The 24,135-nt window shown below is 43.5% G+C and overlaps 1 protein-coding gene across 2 annotated transcripts in view; it reads left to right on the top strand.

Annotated features, from left to right (window-relative positions):
* smarcb1a (SWI/SNF related, matrix associated, actin dependent regulator of chromatin, subfamily b, member 1a) overlaps positions 1 to 20,963 on the top strand; it is a 30,537-nt gene extending 9,574 nt beyond the window's left edge. For both annotated transcript variants that reach the window (XM_041201921.1, XM_041201923.1), the window contains exons 3-8: positions 805 to 942; positions 12,400 to 12,527; positions 13,807 to 13,973; positions 15,045 to 15,235; positions 19,641 to 19,772; positions 20,593 to 20,963. In XM_041201921.1, coding sequence (XP_041057855.1) covers positions 805 to 942; positions 12,400 to 12,527; positions 13,807 to 13,973; positions 15,045 to 15,235; positions 19,641 to 19,772; positions 20,593 to 20,632 — 796 coding nt within the window. In that variant the 3' untranslated portion in view covers positions 20,633 to 20,963. The remainder of the gene's footprint in view (positions 1 to 804; positions 943 to 12,399; positions 12,528 to 13,806; positions 13,974 to 15,044; positions 15,236 to 19,640; positions 19,773 to 20,592) is intronic.
* Positions 20,964 to 24,135: the final 3,172 nt, after the last annotated feature.

Raw genomic sequence — 24,135 nt, 5'->3', positions numbered from 1 at the left:
GCACATAAGCATGTCTACAAATTACCACTATAATAACTTGTAAATTCCCTAATCAATTTAACTCCCAGTTATACTTCCCCATGTTTACCTAACTTCTCTTCTTACATCAAAGCATCCAGACTAGCTGCCTCTAATTCAATTAAATCTCTGTCACTCTCTCGCAAACAAACACACACACACAAACACACTGACACATCCCACTTTTACTCTATTTTACAATAAATTCCAATAAAATTATGGAAATTATTATTGGATTCTTCCTGACACTGGATTAATGCTGATTGTGAGGGTTAATGCTGGGTTAGTGCTGATAGTGAGGGTTAATGCTGGGTTAGTGCTGCTTGCAAGGGTTAATGCTGGGTTAGTGCTGTTTGCGAGGGTTAATGCTGGGTTAGTGCTGCTTGCAAGGGTGAATGCTGGATTAGTGCTGCTTGTGAGGGTGAATGCTGGGTTAGTGCTGTTTGTGAGGGTGAATACTGGGTTAGTGCTGCTTGCGCGGATGAATGCTGGGTTAGTACTGCTTGCGAGGGCGAATGCTGGGTTAGTGCTGCTTGCGAGGGCGAATGCTGGGTTAGTGCTGCTTGCGAGGGCGAATGCTGGGTTAGTGCTGATTGCGAGGATTAGTGCTGGGTTAGTGCTGATTGCGAGGCTTAATGCTGGGTTAGCGCTGATTTGCAGGTGCAAAATGCTGGCAGCCACGTGTAAACAATCTGCCATCTAATGAAAATCGATATGGGATGTGTGACTGTGGAGCACCCCAGCCGCAGCCTCATGAATATCCTTTATTCCTTTGTGCCAAAACAGAGAGCAGAAGGCGAAACGGAATAGTCAGTGGGTGCCAACCCTGCCCAACAGTTCACACCACCTCGATGCTGTGCCCTGTTCCACAACCATCAATCGCAACCGTATGAGCCGGGACAAGAAAAGGACATTCCCTCTCTGGTAAGTATTATTGGAAACCGCTACCAAGCTTGTTGAGGGCCTTAAGCCTGTTTGTGTATATCTGTTGAGGCTCAGTGCTGCTGATCCTGAGTTCAAATTCCAGCATGGCGAACTGTGCAACTGAATTGAGTAAATCTGGTTAATTGTGGCTGGCACTGGGAAAATGAGCTTGAAATCTGGATTGACCTAAAAAACAAACTGGTTCAGTAATGTCCTTCAGAGAAAGAAACCTGCCTCCCTTGCCAAAAACCCCAATGACAAATTTTAAAAAAACAATCCCATTGTGCATTCACAATGTGATCTGACTGTTAAATGACCTGGCAGAATGGGAAAAGAAATCCATCGCAGCGGTTCCTGGGAAATCTTTAACTACATTTATTGCCAGTGCCTTGGATGCACTAGCCACTAATAACCCCTGCTTAACGGGGGTGAAGTCTTCAACTTGAAAGCCCTCAATTCCATTCCTCGGTATCCCGCCTGACTTGATCTCAGTGCTACCCCACTCTGCAGCAAAGATGTAAAAGCCTTTCAACGGCTGAAAAACAACAAGGCTTCCGGAGCAGATGGAATCCCTGCCAAAGTTCTGAAATACGGTGGAGATACACTCCTGTCACAGCTGCACAACCTCATATCACTCGTGGGAAAAGGAGTGGATGCCAGGTGATCCGCTGTGATTGTGATTCTACTGGAGAAGATGGACACGTCTGACTGTAGTAACTACAAAGGAGACTGCCTCCACCCAGTGGCCAAGGAACTCCTTCCAGGGTTACATTGTGGTTTTTGCCCATTAAGAGGCACCACAGACATGATCTTCACTCCCTGGAAAATTCAAGAAAAATGCAAAAGCATTAACCGCTGTACATGGCCTTTTTCAACCTCACCAAAGCCTTTGACTCTGTGAAGGCTAATGGAGTATATTCCTGAAATTTGGTTGTCCTCAGAAACGTCACTATCCTCTGCCTATTGAAAGTAACATGGTAAAAGAAGTAGATCATTTAACCCGTCAATTTGTTCTGTCATTCACTGAGATCATGGCTGTTCTGTGACCCACCCAGCTCCACATACCCACCAATACCCCATATCCCTTAATACCTCTGGTTAACAAAAAAAATTATCATTTTCGGATTTACAGTGAACCAATTGATTTAGCATCAATTGCTGTTTGCAGAAGAGAGTTCCAAACTGCTATCACCTTTTGTGTGTGGAAGTGTTTCCTAATTTTACCCCTGAAAGGACTAGCTCTAATTTTTAAACAGTCCCCTGGTCCTAAGCCAGCAGAAATAGTTCCTCAGCTGGTTGGAAATCTATTTAAACATGCTTAGTGGAATTTGTTTTATAAACAGCGATATATTACAACCATAGAAAAATTACAGCATGGAAATAGGTAATTCAGCTCATTGCGTCTGTGCTAGTTGGAAAAAAATAGCCACCCATTCTAATCCCACCTTCCAGCACTTGTCCATAGTCTTGCAGGTTGCAACAGATCAGGTGCAGATCCAGGTACCTTTTAATTGAGTTAAGGGTTTCAGCCTCAACCACCAATCCAGGCAGTGAATACCAGACACCTACCACCCCCTGGGTGAAAACGTTTTCCTAATATCCCCTCTAATCCAATCACCTTAAATCTGTGCCCCGGTAACTGATCTCTCCGCTAGGAGAAACAGGTCTTTCCTGTATACTCCATCTGGGCCCCTCAATCTTGTCCAACTCTCCACATTCCCCTGTATCCCATGGACTTTTACTTTTCTGATCAGTCTGCCATGTGGGACCTTGTCAAATGCCTTATAAAATCCATGTAAACGACATCCACTGCATTACCCTCATCAATCCTCCTTGTTACTTCCTCAAAAAGTTCTATTAAGTTAGTAAGACATGATCTTCCCCTAACAAAAACATGCTGACTATCCCTGATCAACCTGTGCCTTTCTAAGTGACAGTTTATTGTGTCTCAGAATTGATTCTAATCATTTTCCTACCACTGAAGTCAGTCTGACTGGCCTATAATTATTTGGCCTATCCCTTGCACCCTTTTTAAACAATGGTACAATGTTCATAGACCTTCAATCCTCTGGTACCTCACCTGTATGTAGTAAGGATTGAAAAATGATCCGCTATTTCCTCCCTGGCTTCATTCAACGGCCTGGGATACGATCCATCCAGCCCTGGTGACTATCCAGCTTCAAGGATGCCAGCCCCTCTAGTACTTCCTCTCCCATTACACTTACTGTATCTAATATTTCACACTCCTGCTCATTAACTAGAATGTCTGCATCATCCCTCCTCTTAATGAAGACAGAGACAAAGTACTCATCGAGAACCCTGCCCACATCTTCTGCATCCACACGTAAATTATCTTGTACATCCCTGATAGGACCTACCTTTTCCTTAGTTATCCTCTTGCTCTAAAAGTACTGGTAAAACATCTTTGGGTTTTCCTTGATTTTACCTGCCAGTATCTTTTCATGTCCTCTCATTGCTTTCTTAATTTCCTTTTTTACTTCACCCCTGTACTTTCTATACTCCTGTAAGCTTTCTAATGTATTAAGCTTTTTGTAACTGTCATAAGCTTTATTTTTCTGCTTTATCTTACCCTGTATGCTTCTAGATAACCAGGGAGCTCTAGATTTGGCATAGCCACCCTTTTTCTTTGTGGGGACACATCTACACTGTGCCTGTAGAATTTCACTTTTGAATGCCCCCCACTGGTCTGTCACTGATTTCCCTCCCAAGTAGCTGTAACCAGTCCACTTTCACCAGATCACTTCCCAACTTTGTAAAATTTGCCTTTCCCCAATTTAGAACTCTTACTCCTGTTCTATCTTTATCCTTTTCCATAATGCTTCTAAATCTAAGTGTATTGTGGTCACTGTCTCCAAAATGGTCACCCACTGCTACTTCATCCACTTGCCCAGCTTCATTTCCTAAGTCTAAATCTAGAATTGCGCTCCCTCTCATTGGGTTTGTTGCGTGCTGGCTAAAAAATTTCTCTTGAATGCGGTTCAACAATTTTGTGCCCTCTGTGCCTTTCACACTGTTCGTATCCCAGTTGATATGAAGGTACTTGAATTCCTCAGTTATTATTTCCCTATTGTTTTTGTATCAGAGATACGCCTGCATAATTATTTTTCTATCTCCCTCTCACTATTTGGGGGTTTATAGTGCACTCCTAGTAGTGTAGCTGCCCCTTTTTATATTTCTGAGCTCAACCCAAACAGCTTCATTTGGTGATTCATTTAGTATATCATCCCTCCTCACAGCCGTAATTGATTCTTTAATTCATAATGCTACACCCTAACCTCTTTTAGCCCACCCCTATCCTGCTTGAAAACCCTATATCCAGGGCTGTTGAGCTGCCATTTTTGCCCTTCTTTAAGCCAAGTTTCCATTATAGCAATGATATCATGCTGCCATGTTTATTGTTTGCTGAACTCCTTGCATTTAAATATGTACCTTTTAACAATGCCAAATTTCTGTGCTGTACACTTTTAACCTTTGTTTCTTCTGTCTTTCAGAGTCAGTCACTAATTTTCTATCGCTTGCTCCCTGTGCTGTGTTTGTCCTATCTGAATCTGCCCTTAGATTCCATCCCCTGCGAGGATATTCATCACATAAGACATAAGATCACATAAGACATAGGAACAGAAATTAGGCCAATCGGCCCATCGAGTCTGCTCCGCCATTCAATCATGGCTGATAAGTTTCTCAACCCCATTCTCCCGCTTTCTCCCTGTAATCTTTGATCCCCTTACCAATCAAGAACCTATCGATCTCGGTCTTAAATACACTCAATGACCTGGCCTCCACAGCCTTCTGTGGCAATGAATTCCATAGAATCACCACTTTCTGGCTAAAGAAGTTTCTCCTCATCACTGAGGCTGTGCCATCGGATCCTAGTCTCTCCTACTAATGGAAATATCTTCCCCACGTCCACTCCATCCGGGCCTTTCAGTATTCTGTAAGTTTCAATCAGATCTCCCCTAATCCTTCTAAACTCCATTGAGTATAGATCCAGAGTCCTCAAACATTCCTCATATGTTAAGCCTTTCATTCCTGGGATCGTTCTCGTGAACGTCCTCTGGACCCTCTCCAGGGCCAGCACATCCTTCCTGAGAAACGGGGCCCAAAATTGCTCACAATATTCTAAATGTGGTCTGACCAGAGCCTAATAAAGCCTCAGCAGCACATCCCAGCTTTTATATTCTAGTCCTTTCAAAATAAATGCCTACATTGCATTTGCCTTCCTAACTACCGACTCAACCTGCAAGTTAACCTTAAGAGAATCCTGGACTAAGACTCCCAAGTCTCTTTGCACTCCAGATTCCTGAGTTTTCTCCCCATTTAGAAAATAGTCCATGCCTCTATTCTTCCTACCAAAGTGCATGACCTCACACTTGCCCACGTTGTATTCCATCTGCCACTTCTATGCCCATTCTCCTAACCTGTCCAAATCCTTCTGCAGCCTCCCCACCTCCTCAATACTGCCTGTCCCTCCATCTAGAACCGTAGAATTTTATTTTATGTTATATATTATATATATTATATATAAACTCTAGGGTTGTAAAGAAAGCTTTTGGCATACTGGCCTTCGTAAATCAAAGTATTGAGTATAGGAGTTCGGATGTTATGGTAAGGTTGTATAAGACATTGGTGAGGCCAACTTTGGAGTATTGTGTGCAGTTCTAGTCGCCTAACTACAGGAAGGATATCAGTAAGATTGAAAGAGTGCAGAGAAGATTTACTAGGATGTTGCCGGGTCTTAAGGAGTTGAGTTACAGGGAAAGATAAAACAGGTTAGGACTTTATTCCTTGGAGCGTAAAAGGATGAGGGGAGATTTGATAGAAGTTTACAAAATTATGAGGGGTATAGACAGAGTAAATGCGAGTAGGCTGTTTCCACTTAGATTAGGAGAGATAAACATGAGAGGATATGGCTTTAGGGGAAATGTTTAGGGGGAACATTAGGGGGAACTTCTTCACTCAGAGAGTGGTGAGAGTGTGGAACGAGCTGCCACCTGACGTGGTAAATGCGGGCTCACTTTTAAGTTTTAAGAATAAATTGGATAGATACAAGGATGGGAGAGGTCTGGAGGGTTATGGACTGGGTGCAGGTCAATGGGATTAGCGGAATAATATTTCGGCACGGACTAGAAGGGCCGAACTGCAAATTTAGCCAGGATGCCTTCAGTTCCTTCATCTAGATCATTAATGTATAAAGTGAAAAGTTGTGGTCCCAACACTGACCCCTGCAGAACTCCACTAGTCACCGGCCGCCATCCTGAGAAGGACCCCCTTATCCCCACTCTCTGCCTTCTGCCAGACTGCCAATCTTCTATCCATGCTAATACCTTGCCTCTAACGCCAAGGGTTCTTATCTTACTGAGCAGCCTCCTGGAAGTCCAAGTAGATAACATCCATTGGCTCTCCTTTGTCTAACCTACTTGTTACCTCCTCAAAGAATTCTAACAGATTTGTCAGGCATGACCTCCCCTTGATGAAACCACGCTGACTTTGCCCTATTTTACCATGCACTTCCAAGTATTCTGAAATCTCATTCTTAATAATGGATTCTAAAATCTTACCAACGACCGAGGTCAGGCTAATCGGCCTATAATTTCCTGTCTTTTGCCTTCTTAAACAGGGGGGGTTATAATAGCGATTTTCCAGTCCTCTGGGACCCTCCCTGACTCCAGTGATTCCTGAAAGATCACCACTAATGCCTCCACTATCTCTTCAGAACTCTGGGGTGTAATCCATCTGGTCCAGGTGATGTATCCACCTTCAGACCTTCCAGTTTTCCTAGTACCTTCTCCTTGGTAATGGCCACCATACTCACCTCTACCCCCCGACTCTCTTGAACTTTGGGGATGTCACTCGTGTCTTTCACTGTGAAGAACTGACGCCAAGTACCCATTCAGTTCCTCCGCCATTGCTTTGTTCCCCACTACTACTTCTCCAGCGTCATTTTCCAGCGGCCCAATGTCCACTTTTGCCTCTCTCTTACCCTTTATATATCTAAAAGAACTCTTGTAATCTTCTTTTATATTACTGGCTAGTTTACCCTCATATTTAATCTTCTCCCTCCTTATTTCTTTTTTAGTTGTCCTCTGTTGGTCTTTGTAAGCTTCCCAATCCACTGCTCTTCGCCGCATTGTATGCTTTCTCTTCAGCTTGTATGCTGTCCCTGACTTCCCTTGTCAGCTATGGTTGCCTCGTCCTCCCTTTAGTGTGCTTCTTCTTCCGAGGGATGAATTTTTGCTGTGTCTTCCAAATTACTCCCAGGAACTCCTGCCATAGCTGTTCCACTATTTTTCCTGCTAGGCTCATCTCCCAGTCAATTCTGGCCAGCTCCTTCCTCATGCCTCTGTTGTTGCCTTTATTCAACTGTAAACCGTTACATCTGATTCCAGCTTTTTCCTCTCTAATTGCAGGGTAAATTCTATCATATTATGGTCACTTCCTCCTAAGGGTTCCTTCACCTTAAGCTCTCTTATCAAATCTGCCTCATTACACATCACTAAATCTAGAATTGCCCGTTCCCTAGTGGGCTCCACCACAAGCTGCTCCAAAAAGCCATCTCGTAGACATTCCACAAATTCCTTTTCTCGGGATCCACTACCAACCTGATTTTCCCAGTCTACCTGCATATTGAAATCCCCCATGATCACTGTAACCTTGCCTTTCTTACACACCTTTTGCATCTCCTGGTGTATCTTGTGCCCCACATCCTGACTACTGTTAGGAGGCCTGTACATAACTCCCATTATGGTTTTTTTACCTTTGCGGTTCCTCAGCTCTACCCACAGAGATTCTACATCATCTGACCCTACATAATTTCTTGCTATCGATTTAATTACATTTCTTACTAACAAAGCAACCCCACCCCCTCTGCCAACCTGCCCATCTTTTCAATAGAATGTATATCCTTGGATATTTAGCTCCCAGTCCTTGCAGCCATGTTTCCATAATGCCCACCACATCATACCTGCCAATTTCATTCTGCGCCGCAAGCTCATTTACCTTATTCCGTATACTGTGTGCATTCAGATACAACACCTTCAGTCCTGTATTTCCTGTCCCCTTTCTCATTGTCATCCCTTTATCTGATGTGCTTGAAGTTAGAATCCTAGCCCTTTCCAAACACTCTGTCCTATTTTGTGATCAGGAGACTTTAATAGCCTCTCCTGGGCTCTCCTTTCTTTTTTCATAATTTTCCATGAAGTTGAATTCACCCCCCCACACATTAACCTGCTGCTTTGTTTCCCATTAGTCATGCTTCTTGGAGTTTTACTCTTCCCTCCCCCCCACTTTCTAGTTTAAAGTCCTGTTGACCACCCTATTTACCCTTTTCACTAGAACATTGGTCCCAGATCGGTTCAGGTGGAGACCATCCCAATGGCACAGATCCCTCCTGTTCCAATACTGATGACAGTGCCCCACGAAATGGAACCCCTCTTTCCCGCACCACGTGTTTACTTCCCTTATTCTCGCGTCCCTATGCCAATTTGCACCTGGTCCTGTCCAGGTGTAGACCGTCCAGCTTGTACAGATCCCACCTTTCCCCAGAACTGTTCCCAATGCCCCAGAAATCTCAAGCCCTCCCTCCTGCACCATCTCTCCAACCATGCATTCATCTGGTGTATTCTGCTATTTCCATGCTCAAGTGGCTTTGAGAGTAATCCGGAGATTACCACCTTTGAAGTCTTGCTAGCTAATCTCTTTCTTAACTCCCTATACTCAGCCTACAGGACCTCATCCCTTTTTCTACCAAATCGTTAGTACCAATGTTGACAATGACTTCGGGCTATTCACCCTCCCCTAGAAGGATGCCCTGCATCTGCTACGTGACATCCTTGACCCTGGCAGCAGGGAGGCAATATACCATCCTGGAGTCATGGGACTGTTTACTGCCACAGATATGCCTGTCTGCTCCCCTGACTATTGAATCCCCTATCATTATTGCACTTCTTTCTCCCCTCCTGTGCAGCTGAGTCACTTGGGGTGCCATGGACTGGCTGCATTCCCCTGAGGAACCATCTTTCTCACCAGTATTCAATATGGAAAACTGATTAGCAAGCAAATCGACTCCAGGAACTCCCGCACTACCTTCCTGGTTCTCTTAGACTGGCTGGTGGCCACCCACTCCCTCTCTGCCAATATGCTCCTTACCTGCTGTGCGACTGCCTGCCTAGTCATGCTATCCATGTAATTCTCTGCCTCGTGGATGCACCACAGTGACCCCAGCTGCCGCTCAAGTTCTAAAATCCGGAACTCAAGCTTCTGCAGTCGGTGACACTTCCTGCAGATGCGTTCGTCTAGGTCGCATGGTGCCTCCATGACTTCTCACTTTTCACAGGATGCACATTCTACTGGGTCAAGCTAACCTGCCTATAAGTTTGAAAACTATTTATTACAATTGGAATAACTTACCAATTACTCACCAATCATCATCCTCCTCTGTACCAAAGTAAGAGCCAACTGCTGGAGGCTGAAAAAAAAGTAGAGGAAGCATCTTCCCCTCTTCACCGAACTCCTTCACTCACCAAACCTTCACTTTGCATTCTATGCAGCCAAAAAGCATAGGTTTTGATAAACCAAAATGACACACTCACTGGGTCTGTGCAGCTTCAAAGCTCTAATTGAAATAATAAAAGCAAACCACTGCAGGTGCTGAAAATCTGAACTAAAAACAGAAAATGCTGGAAAAACTCAGCAGGTCCGGTAGCATTTGTGGAGAGAAAAAAAACAATGTTTCGAGTCCATATGACTTCAGAGCTGAAAAGAAGTAGAAATGTGATAGATTTTATACTGTTTAAGAGGGGATGGAGCAAAATAGAAGGTCAGGGATAGGTGGGAGTGAGAAGAGATAGACAAAGATGTCATGGATGCAAGACAAATGGAGCATTAATGATAAAGACTAAAGAAGGTGCTGATAGTGGCATTAGGGTAAGATAGCAGAATGTGTTAATAACAGAACAAGGGTCAGCGCTTTGAAAGCACAACATAGAAACAAGCGACAGATGGCTCTGTGGGGGGAGGACGTAGGGGGAAAAGAATTAAAAAAAAAACAATTTTTAAAACAATATTTTAAAAAAACATGAATAAATAAAAATAAATTTTAAAAAGTAAAAAATAATTTTAAAATTGGATTTATAAAGGAGTAAAAATGAAGGAGAGAGTTCATGGTCTGAAGTTGTTGAATACAATGTTAAGCCGGAAGTCTGTTAAAAGCCTAATTGGAAGATGAGGTACTGATCCTCCAGTTTGTGTTGGGACTCACGAGAACATTTATTAAGATTCAGGATCCTAGTCTCAGAATCAACTAGTCACTCTCTATCTTGATGAAGAATTCTTGATGAAGAATTCTATCATATTATGGTCGCTTAACCCCAAGGGGCCTCGCACAACAAAATTGCCAATTATTCCTTTCTCATTACACGATACCCAGTCTAGGATGTCCTATTCTCTGGTTGGTTCCTCAACATATCCAGAAAACCATCCCGTATACACTCCAGGAATTCCTCCTCTGCAGTATTGTTACTAATTTGATTTGCCTAATCTATATGCGGATTAGAGTAACCCATAATTACAAATGTTCCTTTATTGCATGCGTCTCTAATTTCCTGTTTAATGCCATTCCCAACATCAGCACTACAGTTTGGGGGTCTATATACAACCACCACTAATGTTTTTTGCACCTTAGTGTTTCTCAGTTCTACCCATATAGATTCCACATCATCGGAACTAATATCTTTCCTCACTATTGCGTTAATTTCCTCTTTAACTGGCAATGCAACTCCACCGCCTTTTCCTTTTTGTCTGCCCTTCCTAAATACTGAATGCCCTTGGATGTTCAGTTCCTGGTTACCCTGCAGCCACGTCTCTGTAATCCCGACTATATCATACCTGTTTACATCTATTTGCGTGGTTAATTCATCCACTTTATTGTGAATGCTCCTCGTGTTAAGACACAAAGCCTTAAGGCTTGTCTTTTTAACATCACGTCCCGTTCCCACTATTTTTCACTGAGGCACTGTTGGATTCTTGCCCTTGATTTCTCTGCTTATCACTTATTCCCCTTTCTGTGTTTCGTTCTTGTCCTTGATCCCCCTCCTCTGACTCCTAAGTTAATTAGGGTTCCCATTAGCTCATACTGCCTCCACAAACTGGAAAATGTCATCAATGCTGCATCCAATTTTCACCATTCTATCACCTTCACATGATCCATCTCTGACTCTTCACTTCTTCAATTTCTCCAACTCCATTTCTGGGAATAGACCATCAACCAGTATCTACTACAAACCCACTGAGACCCAAGACTCATTGGTACACTCCCTTCTATCCCGCTTCCCATAAGTACTCTGTTCCATTCTCCCAGACTCTCCATCTCTGTCATATCTGTTCTGACAATCACACCTTCCATACCAGCTTGTCCAATGGCTCTTCCTTTTTCCTCAGGATTGCCCTTTACCATGGAGGCCATGCCCCTTAACTGTGTGCAGCCCATTTCCAACATTTCTCATCTCTCCCCACCACCGCCCCCCCCCACTTTCTCAGAACCACAATAATGTTCCCCTTTTTTCTCACCACTCCACCAGCCTTCACATTCAACAGATTTCCACCAGCACAGGACACACACACACAGTCTCTTTTCCTTCATTTCCACCAGCATCACCAAACATCTTCCTTGGTCCTCCCCTTTCAGCATTCTGAAGGGGACATTTCCTCTGTGTCATCCTGTACCACTCCTCTCAACCCCCAATAAGTCCTCCATTTCCTATAACACATTTCCCATGTAAACACAGGAGATACAACACCTGCCCTTTTACTTCCCCTCTCCTCACTGTCCAAGGCCATGAGGTGAAACGGTGATTCCAGTTTATAGTACTGTATTTGCTGTACATTGGGAGTACCTAATGCAGATTGGGTGCTATGTGAAACAACTCTGTTCAGTTTGCAACTGTAGCGCTAAGCCTCCAGTTGCCTGTGTTTTTAATTCTCTGCCTCAGCGCCACTCTAACCTCTCTGTTCTAGGCCTTCTACACTGCACCAGTGAAGCTCAATGTAAGTTTGAGGAACAGAAGCTGATCTTTTGATTCAGCACTGTCCGTGCATGTGTGTGTGGCCTGTGATGAACTGTCCTGGGTGTACCCTGCCTAGCACCCGTTGTCTGTCGGGATAGGCTCTGATTTCCCGCGACCCTGAATTGGATGAAACGGTTCTGGAAAAGTGAGTGAGTGACCTGTGCTGTGATGTAATTAAATATTGATTGAACGCTCAGAGCTGTATTCTATTGTAGCACTGTGGATCTGCTCAGTGAGTTTTAATGAGACCTTTCCTTTTCTCTTCCTCTGTTTTTCCCTCTCCCCTCTCTCTTTCTCTATCTCTCTCACACTATCTTCTGTGTGCTCTGTCTCTCATGTACTTTCTTCTATCTCTCTCTCTCTTTCTTTCACCCAGTTTTGATGACCATGACCCAGCAGTGATCCATGAAAACGCCTCTCAGGCTGAAGTGCTGGTTCCTATCCGCCTCGACATGGAGATAGATGGACAGAAGCTGAGGGATGCCTTCACATGGAACATGAATGGTGAGTAGCAGCAATGGAGATAGTTCAAGTCTTCCATTCGCTGTAACCCATAGGACACACCAGAACCATTCTGCTTCAGGCTTCTGTACGCTGAGGCAACCTGTGGAAGGGCTTTCTTCAGCTCACGTTCTTAACCCAGGACCAATTGTAAGGTGAACAGAGGAAGAGTTTGCATGAGAGAGGGGCCAGGATTCACAACCTGCAGAGGCAGCCATAGAGTCACAGAATGACAGCCGCAGCACCTGGCACTGTGCTGACTCTATCCAATTAATCCCACACCTGCTAATTTTTCCTTCATTTATCCAGTTCCATTTTGAAAGTTACTGTTGAATCTGGTTCCACTGGCCTTTCAGGCAGCACATTCTAGATCATTGTAATGCACTGTGTTTAAAAAAAATCTTTGATCCTGACTGATGTCCGTTGCTAAAACCCCTAAATCAAGCAATTAATAATCCTGATAAACAGTCCTGCAGAATAACCAGGGGATGGGGATGTTACAGATTCTCCTGTGTAGGTGAAGAAACTCCAGGCAGATTCTGCTGGCAAAGAGCTGGGACTTGAGAACCAGAGAAAATACATTCATTGGATTTACCTTATTGAATCCCATAATCATTTTAAATACATTTGAGTATATCACCCCTCAACCTCTTAAACTCAAGGGAATGCAAGCCAGCTTTGTGCAACCTGTCCTTCTAACTTGACTGTCTGGGGTCTGATAGTATTTTGGTCAATCTGCACTCTATCCCCTCCCAGGCCAATATATATCACTGTTGAGTTGCAGTGCTCATAATAGCCTCTATTTCCAGTGAAGTTTTTTGAAATGTAGTCACTGTTATAATGTAGCAAACACAGCAGCTAATTTGTGCAAACAAGATCATCTGCATTTTAGTCATGTTGGTTGAGGGATAAATAGAAGCCAGGATACTGAGCCGAGCTCTCCTGCTTCAAAACAATGACACTGTGTGTAACTGGTGTTTCAGAAAACAGGCCTTGCCTCCATTCCGTGTCTGATCTGAAAGATTGAATCTGATTGTGCACTGCACAATCAGCCTAGATAATTTGCTCAAGTCTGTGGAATATGACTAAAACCCACTCTACCACAGCTGATACCTTCGCATCTACACCTGGCTCTGGATATGTATGATGGAGTGTCAGTGGGGCTGATTGGACAGGCTTGTGTACTTGCTCATTCAGCATGGTGTTGTGCCAGTCTTGCTGCATCTGCTGTTATTGAGCATTGCTTTTCCTATTCACAACCAGCTTCTCACTTCCTTTGCAGAGAAGTTGATGACCCCAGAGATGTTTGCAGAGATTTTGTGTGATGACCTGGATTTGAATCCTTTGACCTTTGTCCCTGCCATCGCCTCAGCAATTCGTCAACAGATTGACTCCTACCCGACAGACAGTATTCTAGAAGATCAGTCCGATCAGAGGGTCATCATTAAGGTGAGTCCTTCCAAATCCTGTCATAGTGCTTGGCTTCAGTGCTGCTGAGTTAGGAAGAGGAATAAACCCAGGCAGATTGATGCTTCCATTTCATTTTATCCCTCCTGCAGCTCCATAGTTTGGGGAGGGTGACATTAGGCTCAGGTGTAATAGAATCCCCTTGTGTTCATACAGTCTGCCAATACTGAATCCCATCCAGCTTCCTTTGGAGCTAGATACCACAATGGAGCAGCATTTGAAGATGGCATGGGGCGTGTGTTGTGTTTTATTTTCAATTCAAGTTGATACTTGATGCAGAGTCTGTAATGGGTGGATGGGCTGAGTCATTTTAGTTTTGGTCACAGACCTAGCCCGTTTTTTTCCCTCCCAGCAGAGCTGCTGGTGCTTGTGATCCAGTCCTGGTCTATCCTAGCCCAGCTGGAAGTGTTGATGATGTAACCCTGGTTCTGTACCAAGCCTGCCATTGTTGGGGCGATAGCTGCTTCCAGTTGAGTTCAGTTAGCACCTTGATAGGAAAACCTGCTAAAGGTGATCATCTCATGCAAAGGGTTACTTCAGTGTGAGGGAATCAGTTGGATTCCAGGAACAAGAGCTGCAGTGGATGAGAACCTGATCACACTCCTTCCAGTGGATCTGCCAAAATGACAATGTAATGCTCCACCAAATCTTCCGTAGTGCCCTAATAAAGAAGCACACAGCCTGCTGCAATTCTGAGAACAGGAAGATCCTAGTTCATCTCCAGGGCTGTGCTGAGCTCATTGATCTTGGCCAGGGAAAGTGGTTTGGGTGCTGCTGCACTAGGGATCTGGTCATCAGGTAATGATCACCACTTGCTGTGGGAAAGCATGCATGTGGCCACACACCCAGAGCAAGAAGCCTGGCTGTGATACCCTTAGTGGCTGAATAGCTGGCTACATATAACTGTCTAAACTACGAGTGTGTTGTTCCTTTAGAGCAAGAAGTGTACTGGTTCCAATCTGAATTCAGCCCATTAGGCCCTCTCTAACAGTTATTTATATAGTTGGGGGCTGAGTGAAACTGGGCAGTAATGGAGGTGTTGTGTTTGTGCAGCTGAACATCCATGTGGGGAACATCTCGCTGGTGGATCAGTTTGAGTGGGACATGTCTGAGAGGGAGAACTCGCCTGAGAAGTTTGCTCTGAAGCTGTGCTCTGAGTTGGGTCTCGGAGGAGAGTTTGTCACCACCATTGCTTACAGTATCAGGGGTCAGCTGAGCTGGCATCAGCGCACATATGCCTTCAGGTAGGCCGGAGTCAATTGGCAAAGGTGTTCTTGCTTTTTCATTGCTTTAATACTGGTTTACTAATTTTTCATGATTTCTGAACATGGATCCCTAAATATCTCTCTCAAACAGTTCTTACGTTCTCAGCATTTAGGAAATACTTTGATCTCTTTCTTAGGTCCAAAGTGGATTATATCTCACCTCCTCGCATTGAACTCCATCTGCCACAGTTATGCCCACTCACTTAATGTACCAATGTTCCTTTGCAACTTTCTGCTCCCATCTACACTACTTATTGTGCCACCAAACTTAGTGTTGTGAGCAAACTTGGATATACGGCCCTCATTCCCTTTATTTATGAAATTGATAAATATAGTGAAAAGCTGAGGCCCAGTACAGAACCCTGAAGGACAGTACTGCTGATATCCTGCTATTACACAGTCTATTCAGTCTCCTACCTCCTAATAGATTCCCTGCCCATGTTAGTAGGTTGTCACTCCCCCTCATTCTTCCCCATTAGCCCACTTAGAGTCACAAACTCATTCCTATTTGCTGGGTCACCCTGCAACCGTTGAGTCATGGCTGGGAAACAGGGTGCCACTAACCCACTGACCATGTGTGAGTCTGGATTTTGATTATCAACTACCTACAAACGTCTACCTGGAGGCCTGGGCAAAAGCTGTGATCCCTGGCTATGATAATAATAGGACTAGCCCGTGCAGCCCATTGAGCCTGCTCCAGTATTGAATACTTGAATACTTCACCTATTGAATACTTCACCTTCCTGTCTGATCCTTTGATTTATTTTTGATCTGTTTTAATTATATTTAACAATAGATAATCCACAGCTCTGGGCTAGAGAATTCCAAAGATTCATAATACTTTGAAATTTCTCCTCATCTCAGTCCTTAATGACCAACCTTTTATCCTGAGACTCCCAGTGTTAACTCTCCAGACAAGGGAACTACCCTCCTAGCATCTATCTGGTCAAACTGCTTAAACATTTTATGTCTCAATGAGATCATCCCTCATTCTTCAAAATTCCAGCGCATATAGGCCCAAATTATTCAATGTGCCCTCAAAGGAGAGCCCTCTTTTCCAGGAGTAAGTCTTCAATGCACTCCCTCTAGGACAAGTACATCCTTCCTTGGATAAGAACAACAAAACTGTACATGGGTGTGATCTCACCAAAGCCCTGTATAATTGTAGCAAGACTCCCTTACTCATACTCCAATCCCCTTACAATAAAGGCAAATATAGCATTTGCTTTCCAAATTGCTTGCGGTTCCTAAATGTTAACTTTGTGATATATGTACAGGAGCACCCAGACCCCTCTGAACTAGGTTCCTAATACCAAAGTGCGTAACTGCATTTCTCCTCTTCATTTTCCACCTGCTGTATTCTTGCCAACTCACATATCCTTTCTATCTCTTGCAGCTTCTTTGTGTCCACCTCACAGCTTATTTTTCCATGCAGCATTGTATTGTCAGCAAACTTAAATACATTAATTCTTCCTAATCATTGACATACAGTATAACTGGCTGAGGCCACAGCTCTGATCATTGCAGCACCTGCTAATTACAACCTGCCAAACTGAAAATGTCCTATTTGTTCCTACAGCCTGTAGGAATTGGCTTGGCCTAAACAGCCAAGTGGTTATGGTACTGGGCTTGTAACCCTAAGATCAAGAGTTCAAATCTCACCATGGCAAATTATGAAACAATGTAACTTCATCTGAATAGGAACAGATGGAAACGTGTTTGTACTCGAAAGAGTTACATTGACAGATTCCCCTATTTTTGAGCTTGGCCTAAATAGCCAAGTGGTTATGGTACTGGGCTTGTAACCCCAAGATCAAGAGTTCAAATCTCACAATGGCAAACTATGAAACAATGTAACTTCATCTGAATAGGAACAGATGGAAACGTGTTTGTACTCGAAAGAGTTACAAGATCTTGAAGGGGTTTGACAGGTTTGAGAGATTGTTTGTCATGGCTGGTAAATCTAGAATAGGAGGGCACAGTTTTCAGGATAAGGGTTTGGTCATTTAGGACTGAGGTGAGGGTTGAGCTTTTAGAATTCTCTACCCTAGAAGGTTGTGGATTCTCCACCATTGAATATATTTAAGGCTGAAATAGACAGATTTTTTGGCCTCAAGGAATCGAAGGATAGGCGGAATCGCAGGAAAGTGGAGTTGAGGTAGATGATCATCCATGATCATATTGAATAACGGAGCAGGCTTGAGGACAGTATGGTCTACTGATGCTCCTATTTCCTAGATTTTTATGTCTATTAACCAATCTGAATTAAATATGTTACCTCCAATTCCATGAGCCTTGGTTTTGTGTAGCACCTTGTCAAATGCTTTTTGAAAATCCAAATACATAACATCCACTTATTTACCCTGCTGGTTACAACCTCAAAAAACTTTAATAGATTTGTCAAGCATTGTCAAAGATTTGTCCCTTTCAAAAATGTCTACTTTTACTCTGCACAATCGTATTATGATTTTCTAAGTCCCTAATAATAGTTCATGATGTCAGGCTAACAGGCCCAGTTTTCTCCTGCCCTCTCTTCTTGAATAGCTGGCTTACATTTGCTACCTTCTAATTCATGGGGACTGTTCTAAAATCTCAGAATCCTGTAAGAACGTACCAATCTCAATCTTTGAAGCCACATCATTTAAAACCTGGACTATTGCTGGGAGCTTTTTCATGGGCTCTTTATTCTGTGAGTTTCTCATAATGTATATATGCTTTCAGCTGAACCCAGTGTTGTAATCCCAGAGAAAAGCCAGCACCAGGTCAGGGATGGGGCCTAGACTCTTATCTGCTTAGTGTGAGGCTCAGTATCACACAGGGTGAGCCCAGTTAGCACAAGCTGAGATATTTGACAGTGTCATGAACCACACACTCCATCAGCCAACACCATTTAAAACACAGTAATCGGTCATTCATGGTTGTATATGGAATCCCACCATACACAAAATAGCTGCTGCATTCACCTACATGGGTAACATAAATAGTTTAAAAAGTGGTAAAAGGCAGAGTAGGGCTGATTAGGGACCAAAAAGGGGATTTACATATGAAGTCAGAAAGGGTTGACGAGGATAATGCTGTCGGTGTGGTGTACATGGACTTCCAAAAAGCACACAAGTTATAGCTAATGAAATAAAAGGGACAGTAGCAAAATGGATACAAAATTGGCTGTGTAATAGGAAACTGAGTAATGGATATTGGATATTTTTCAGGCTGGAGGAAGGTTCGTAGTGGAGTTCCCCAGGGGTCAGTATTGGGACCCTTGCTTTTCCTGATAATATTAATGATCTTGATCTTGATGTGCAGGGGACAGTTTCAAAGTTTGCGGATGATACAAAACATAGGAGCATTATAAACTGCGAGGAGGACAGAGTAGAACTTCAAACGGACATTGATCAGTTCGTAGAGTGGGCAGATAGGTGGCAGGTGAAGTTCCATACAGAGAAGTGTGAGGTGATTCATTTTGGTAGGAAGAACATGGAGAGACGATATAAAATGAGGGGTTCAACTCTAAAGGGTGTGCAGGAGCAGAGGGACCTGGGTGTATATGTGCACAGATCATTAAATGTGGCAGGACAGGTGCAGAGAGCAGTTAATAAAGCATATAGTATCCTGGGCTTTATTAATAGGGGCATAGAGTACAAGAGCAGGGAGGTTGAGCTAAACTTGTATTGGACAATAGTTAGACCTCAGCTGGAGTATTGTGTACTGTTCTGGATGACACACTTTAGGAAGGATGTGAACGTATTGGACAGAGTGTAGAAGAGGTTTACAAAATTGGTTCTAGGGATGAGAAATTTCAGTTATGAAGATAGACTGGCGAGGTTGGGACTGTTGTCCTTGGAGAGCTAAAGGCTAAGAGGAGATTTGATAGAGGTGCTCAAAATCATGAGGGGGCTGGACAGAATAGATAGGGAGAAACTATTCCAGCTTGAAAAAGGATCAAGAACAAGAGGGCACAGATTTAAAATTATTTGCAAAAGAAGCAAATGTGATGTGAGAAAAAATTTTTCACACAGCAAATGGTTTGGGTCTGGAATGCACTGGGTGGAAGTCTGGTGGAGGCAGGTTCAATCGAGGCATTCAAAAGGGCATTAGATGATTGTTTCTATTTAAATAATGTGCAGGGTTATGGGGAAAAGGCAGGAAATTGGCACTAAGTCACAGTGCTCATTCAGAAAGCTAGTGCGCACACGATTGGCTGAATGGCTGTCTTCTGCACTGTAACAATTATGTAATTCTGTGACAGGAGTTCACTGTATGAAATGCTTTGGACTATGACCTGGCTCCCTATGCAGTATACCTAACTGCTAAGCTGGCTGTGAGGGGGTGCTTTCCTGCAGCCAGTGATTTTAATGCCTGTTTTTTCTTTCTTGTGATATGACAGTGAGAACCCGCTGCCCACAGTGGAGATTGCGATCCGAAACACTGGAGATGCTGATCAGTGGTGCCCCCTGCTCGAGACGCTGACTGATGCCGAAATGGAGAAGAAGATTCGAGATCAGGACAGAAACACGAGGTACATCCATATTACCAGGATCACCAAATGCGCTCCACACCCTCCAATGCACACGCCCCCTATCCCCCAACACACACCAGCCCAGTCTTGACATGCATGCACACGTGCGCACGCGCACACCCACTCCCCACCCTTCACATGCACACACTCTCACATGCACACACATATACTGCCCACCCTGTGACACATACAAACACACATCCCCTCCAACACACCCTGCCCCCAATGCTCAATGATTCACAGCTAATGAAGTATTTTTGAAGTGTCATTATTGCTGTAATGTAGGAGGCATATCAACTAATTTGCGCACAGCAAGCTCCCACAAAAAGCAGTGTGATAATCTGATGATCTGTTAAATCTGTTTTATGATGTTTGTTATGGGATGTGTTGCCCAGGACTCTTTTGCTTTCTGAATAGTTCCATGGAATCTTTTACACTCGCATGAGAGGGCAGATGAGGCTTCAGTTAAAGGGCACATCTGGAAAGACGTTGCCTCCAACAGTGCAACACTCCCTCTGTATTGCAGTGGAGTGTTAGCCTCCACTATGTGACTCCTGCTCAACTGTGAGCATTTGGATGTAAGGAGAATAGGCTCGGGCTTTAGCTAAATGCTAGTGACAACATAACCAAGCAGTAAGGGTGAACTATATGTTGTGGTTAGAATATGGAATCTGCTTCCACAGGGAGTGGTTGAGGCAAATAATATAGAAGCATTTAAATAGAATTCAGATAAACACATGAGGCAGAAGGGAAGAAAGGGAATATTTTGTTTTTGTGTTGTGAATAGTACGTAATGACAGGATATTTTTTTGTTTTACAGACGCATGAGACGTCTTGCAAACACAGCTCCAGCCTGGTAACTGAACCTATGCTCACCCTGGTCACCAGCCTGGTAACTGAACCCGTGCTCACCCTGGTCACCAGCCTGGTCCAGATAATGAAGTTCCTGCAGCAATCATTGCAAGGGCTAATTCTGAAAGAATAGACATTCCCCACAGTGGCCTTGTCGCAGACCCCCACACTGTGTATAAGGACTGGTGCAGTAGTGTCAGTGCTCCTTACAAGATGTCTTGATCTTATCCAGTTCCTATCCCTGCAGTCAGTGCACAGGAGTCTTGCCTTAATCCGTTTTTTGTATAGGTGCCTATTGCACTTCTAGCGAAGTTTTTTAAATAAAGTTCTTAATTTTAATTATATTGTAATCGTTTTCATTTTTAATGCTTTTTGATGTGATCGTTTGCTTGGCAGAGGTTATCAAACTGGTCATAAATTATAGCTACTAGTTGTCTCTTCACCTCACCACATCTCCCAGTCCATTGTTCTTTGGTACAGAGGTTTGGAGTGTCTGAAAGTGAAGTACAAGCTTTGTCATGAATGTTTTTTTTCTCAGTCTGGCGGGTCATACTTGTGTTTGGGGAAAGCAGAGAGAACCAAAGGCAGTGAAGTGATTGGTGAAAGCTACTGTTCCTGCTGAGTTGAATCTCCAACTTGAATGTTATCCAAAATGGGTTTGGCCAGTCCTTAATGAAAGGCTGGCAAGAGGAGTTCCTCTCTCTCCAGGGTTATGGACTGTCATTCACACATTGATTTTCTGCTTAGAGTTGGGCACGTCCCTACAGCCAGATGTTGGAAAACATAGAACTTGGATTGAGCACTGTGCTGTGCAGATCCATGGTCAGTATCTTTCCTGTTGTATAACATGCTGCTGATGTTCAAAACCCTTACTGGCAATTGACATCTGATTGGAAAGAAGGGGGAGATTCTTTTTTTGAATGAGACCAGTTGACTGAGGATTGCATTGCTCTGTCTAAGCATAGTCATTTATGGCACAGAAGGAGGCTATTCAGCCCATTGAATCTATGCTGGCTCTCTGAGGAGCAATCCAGTCAGCCCCATTCTATCCTCAAGGCCCTGCAGATTTATTTCCCTCAAGTGCCTATCCAATTTCTTTTTGAAATCCTTGTCTCTGTTTCCACCACCCTCAAGGGCAGAGTTTATTATTCTCCTACATCTCTTGCCCAAAATCTTAAAACTCTTTAGCAAGCCTGAGTTATTCAGTCCCTTTTAACTCAGTTGTACATCACTTCCCGCATCTTATGAACCCAAGATCCCATTTGCTTTGCTAATACTCTCAACATGTCCTGTTACCCTTAAAGATCTATGAAAATGAAGTCGCAGGTCCTATGTTCTTGCACACTCTTTAGTTATCTGCCATTAACTCTATTGCTTCTTCGTATCCCTTCTGCATCTGGGAACTAATCTTTGTCCTGTCGCAATTGATTGGTGTCCTCAGTTTGCCACACCTCAAGTTTGGTGTCAGCGGCAAATTTTGAAATTTTACAGGGACCTGGAGGAAAGTATATGGGATTTGGACTTCTTAAATAGAGGAACTGGACTGAATTTTCATGGAGTGGGGATACTCCATGGTCCTGCCCCATTCTCAGTGTTTCTGATATGTGCAGCATTGTGAATGGGGGGCATCTGTTTATAAATCAGCCAAGCTATTTGAAGAGATAGAGATCAGTATGTCATGATTTTTCACTGTCAAAACAGGAGACATGAACAGCTCTGAAGGTTTGAGGTATAGATTTCTGAACCTTATATAGAGCTGTGTGAGGTATATGATTTAAAGCTGAATTTGTCTCTGAAAGAGAGGTTGCTGTATGACTTCAGGGAAAGGGTGGTGGGTGGCTGGAAAAGAGAAAGGGTATATCTGCATGCAAAGTGGATTGAAGAAATGGGGCAGCACCCTCACACATGCATCATGAAGAAGAAAGACAGAGGCACCAGAACCTCAGTCAGAACAGCAAGGAGGAGATATTTACTCTGAACCAAGGATATCCCAGAAGAGGGAGAGCTTCCTGGGAATGACCAAAATCCAGGGTAGGCTTAGAATGTCTCAGGGAAATGGTCAGAGAAATCTGTGCCATGTTGAAGGCAGACCTCTCACATTGATCAGCAGGTGCCCAAGCCCTGCCAAATTGCAGTGAAAGTTACCGTGGCCCTCAACTTTAATGCAGCTGGATCCTTCCAGTGCTCTGCTACAGACCTCTGCAGCATCTTGCAAAGGTGCAGAACATCAGTGACCAATGCCTTCTATGCAACGGAAGGAGAGCACATTAATTTTCCAACAGATGTCAGTCTGTTGGTAAACTTGATTGCAAGGTGTAATGGATTGCAAGCACATCACCATCACAAGAGGCTCACGGATATATGAATAGAAAGTCTTTAAGTTCAATCAAATGTGCAGCTTATGTGTGGGCACAATAAGGTTTTCCTCCACTCTGCACATGATTTCCTGGCAGCTGCCATGACACCTAAGGGTGTCAAACCTGCTGCAAATATTTGGAGCCTATGCCCCAGGTTGGTAGCTGGCTATTGGGTGACGAAGGTTTTCCTTTGAAGAAATGGCTGCTTGCTCCGTTGTGCCCAGTAGTGACAGCAGTCACCTTCAAACCAGGGCAACCATCAAGTAGGCACACCCTTTAAAAATGTATTTTTGATGCCTTGACCGTTTGGGAGGAGCACTGCAATACACTCTTGTGAAGATGCAATGGATTGTGGTTTGTTTGCTCCTTTGTTTTTCCCATCTCACCAGCAGGAACCATCTGCCACCAGAACACAGGGAGACATTGTCATGAATGTGGGACGTTACATGATGGTTATGTTTTTTAAGGTGAAGTAGAATGGTGGTCATACTAAATCTCTTCCCAGACACAGACCAATGTGACCTGGTTGTCCTGGAAAAGAAAGAAACCCAAACCAAAACCTATTGAAAATCAAGTGACAGTTTTTGCATCTTGACAACTTTTTTGATACAGAGAGCGAGCAAGATAATGCAACTATGAAAGTCTGCGTTTGCATTAGCTACCAAGCAGGATGCTAATGAGAGCTGATCCCCTGTTCAAAAAAATATACAGACAAGATTTTTTTGGAGATTTAAGGAACAAGGAGTCAAGTTACTCAAATTGGACAACTTTCAAAGGACACTGGAAAATTCAACCTGCTGGAAAGGTGGCAGTATCTCGGGGCTGGTTCCTGTAAATCTATCTGCCAGTAATGTGCTACACAGCAAAAGTTGTTGTAAGAGCCCAGGACAATTTTCCTCTCAGGAACTCCACTGCACTAACTGGTTGAACCAGCTAACTTATACAGATTTGGTTTTGCTCTTTGCTGAGTATCAGGGGAATTTTACCCAGTCGTAAGATTAAATAGAAAATACTTATTACTGCTATTCTAATGTAAAATATACACACCCATTGCTAAAGTAGGTGGTCATACACTGAATAAGAAGCTGTTATAATAGATATTACTCCTTTACATTTCTCATCTCTTCCCACAAACTGTCATGGGCAGAAGGCCA

The sequence above is a fragment of the Carcharodon carcharias genome, chromosome 13 (genome assembly GCF_017639515.1).
Source record: "Carcharodon carcharias isolate sCarCar2 chromosome 13, sCarCar2.pri, whole genome shotgun sequence".
Classification (NCBI taxonomy): Eukaryota; Metazoa; Chordata; class Chondrichthyes; order Lamniformes; family Lamnidae; genus Carcharodon; species Carcharodon carcharias.
This window is presented reverse-complemented; position numbering and strand designations above follow the sequence as displayed.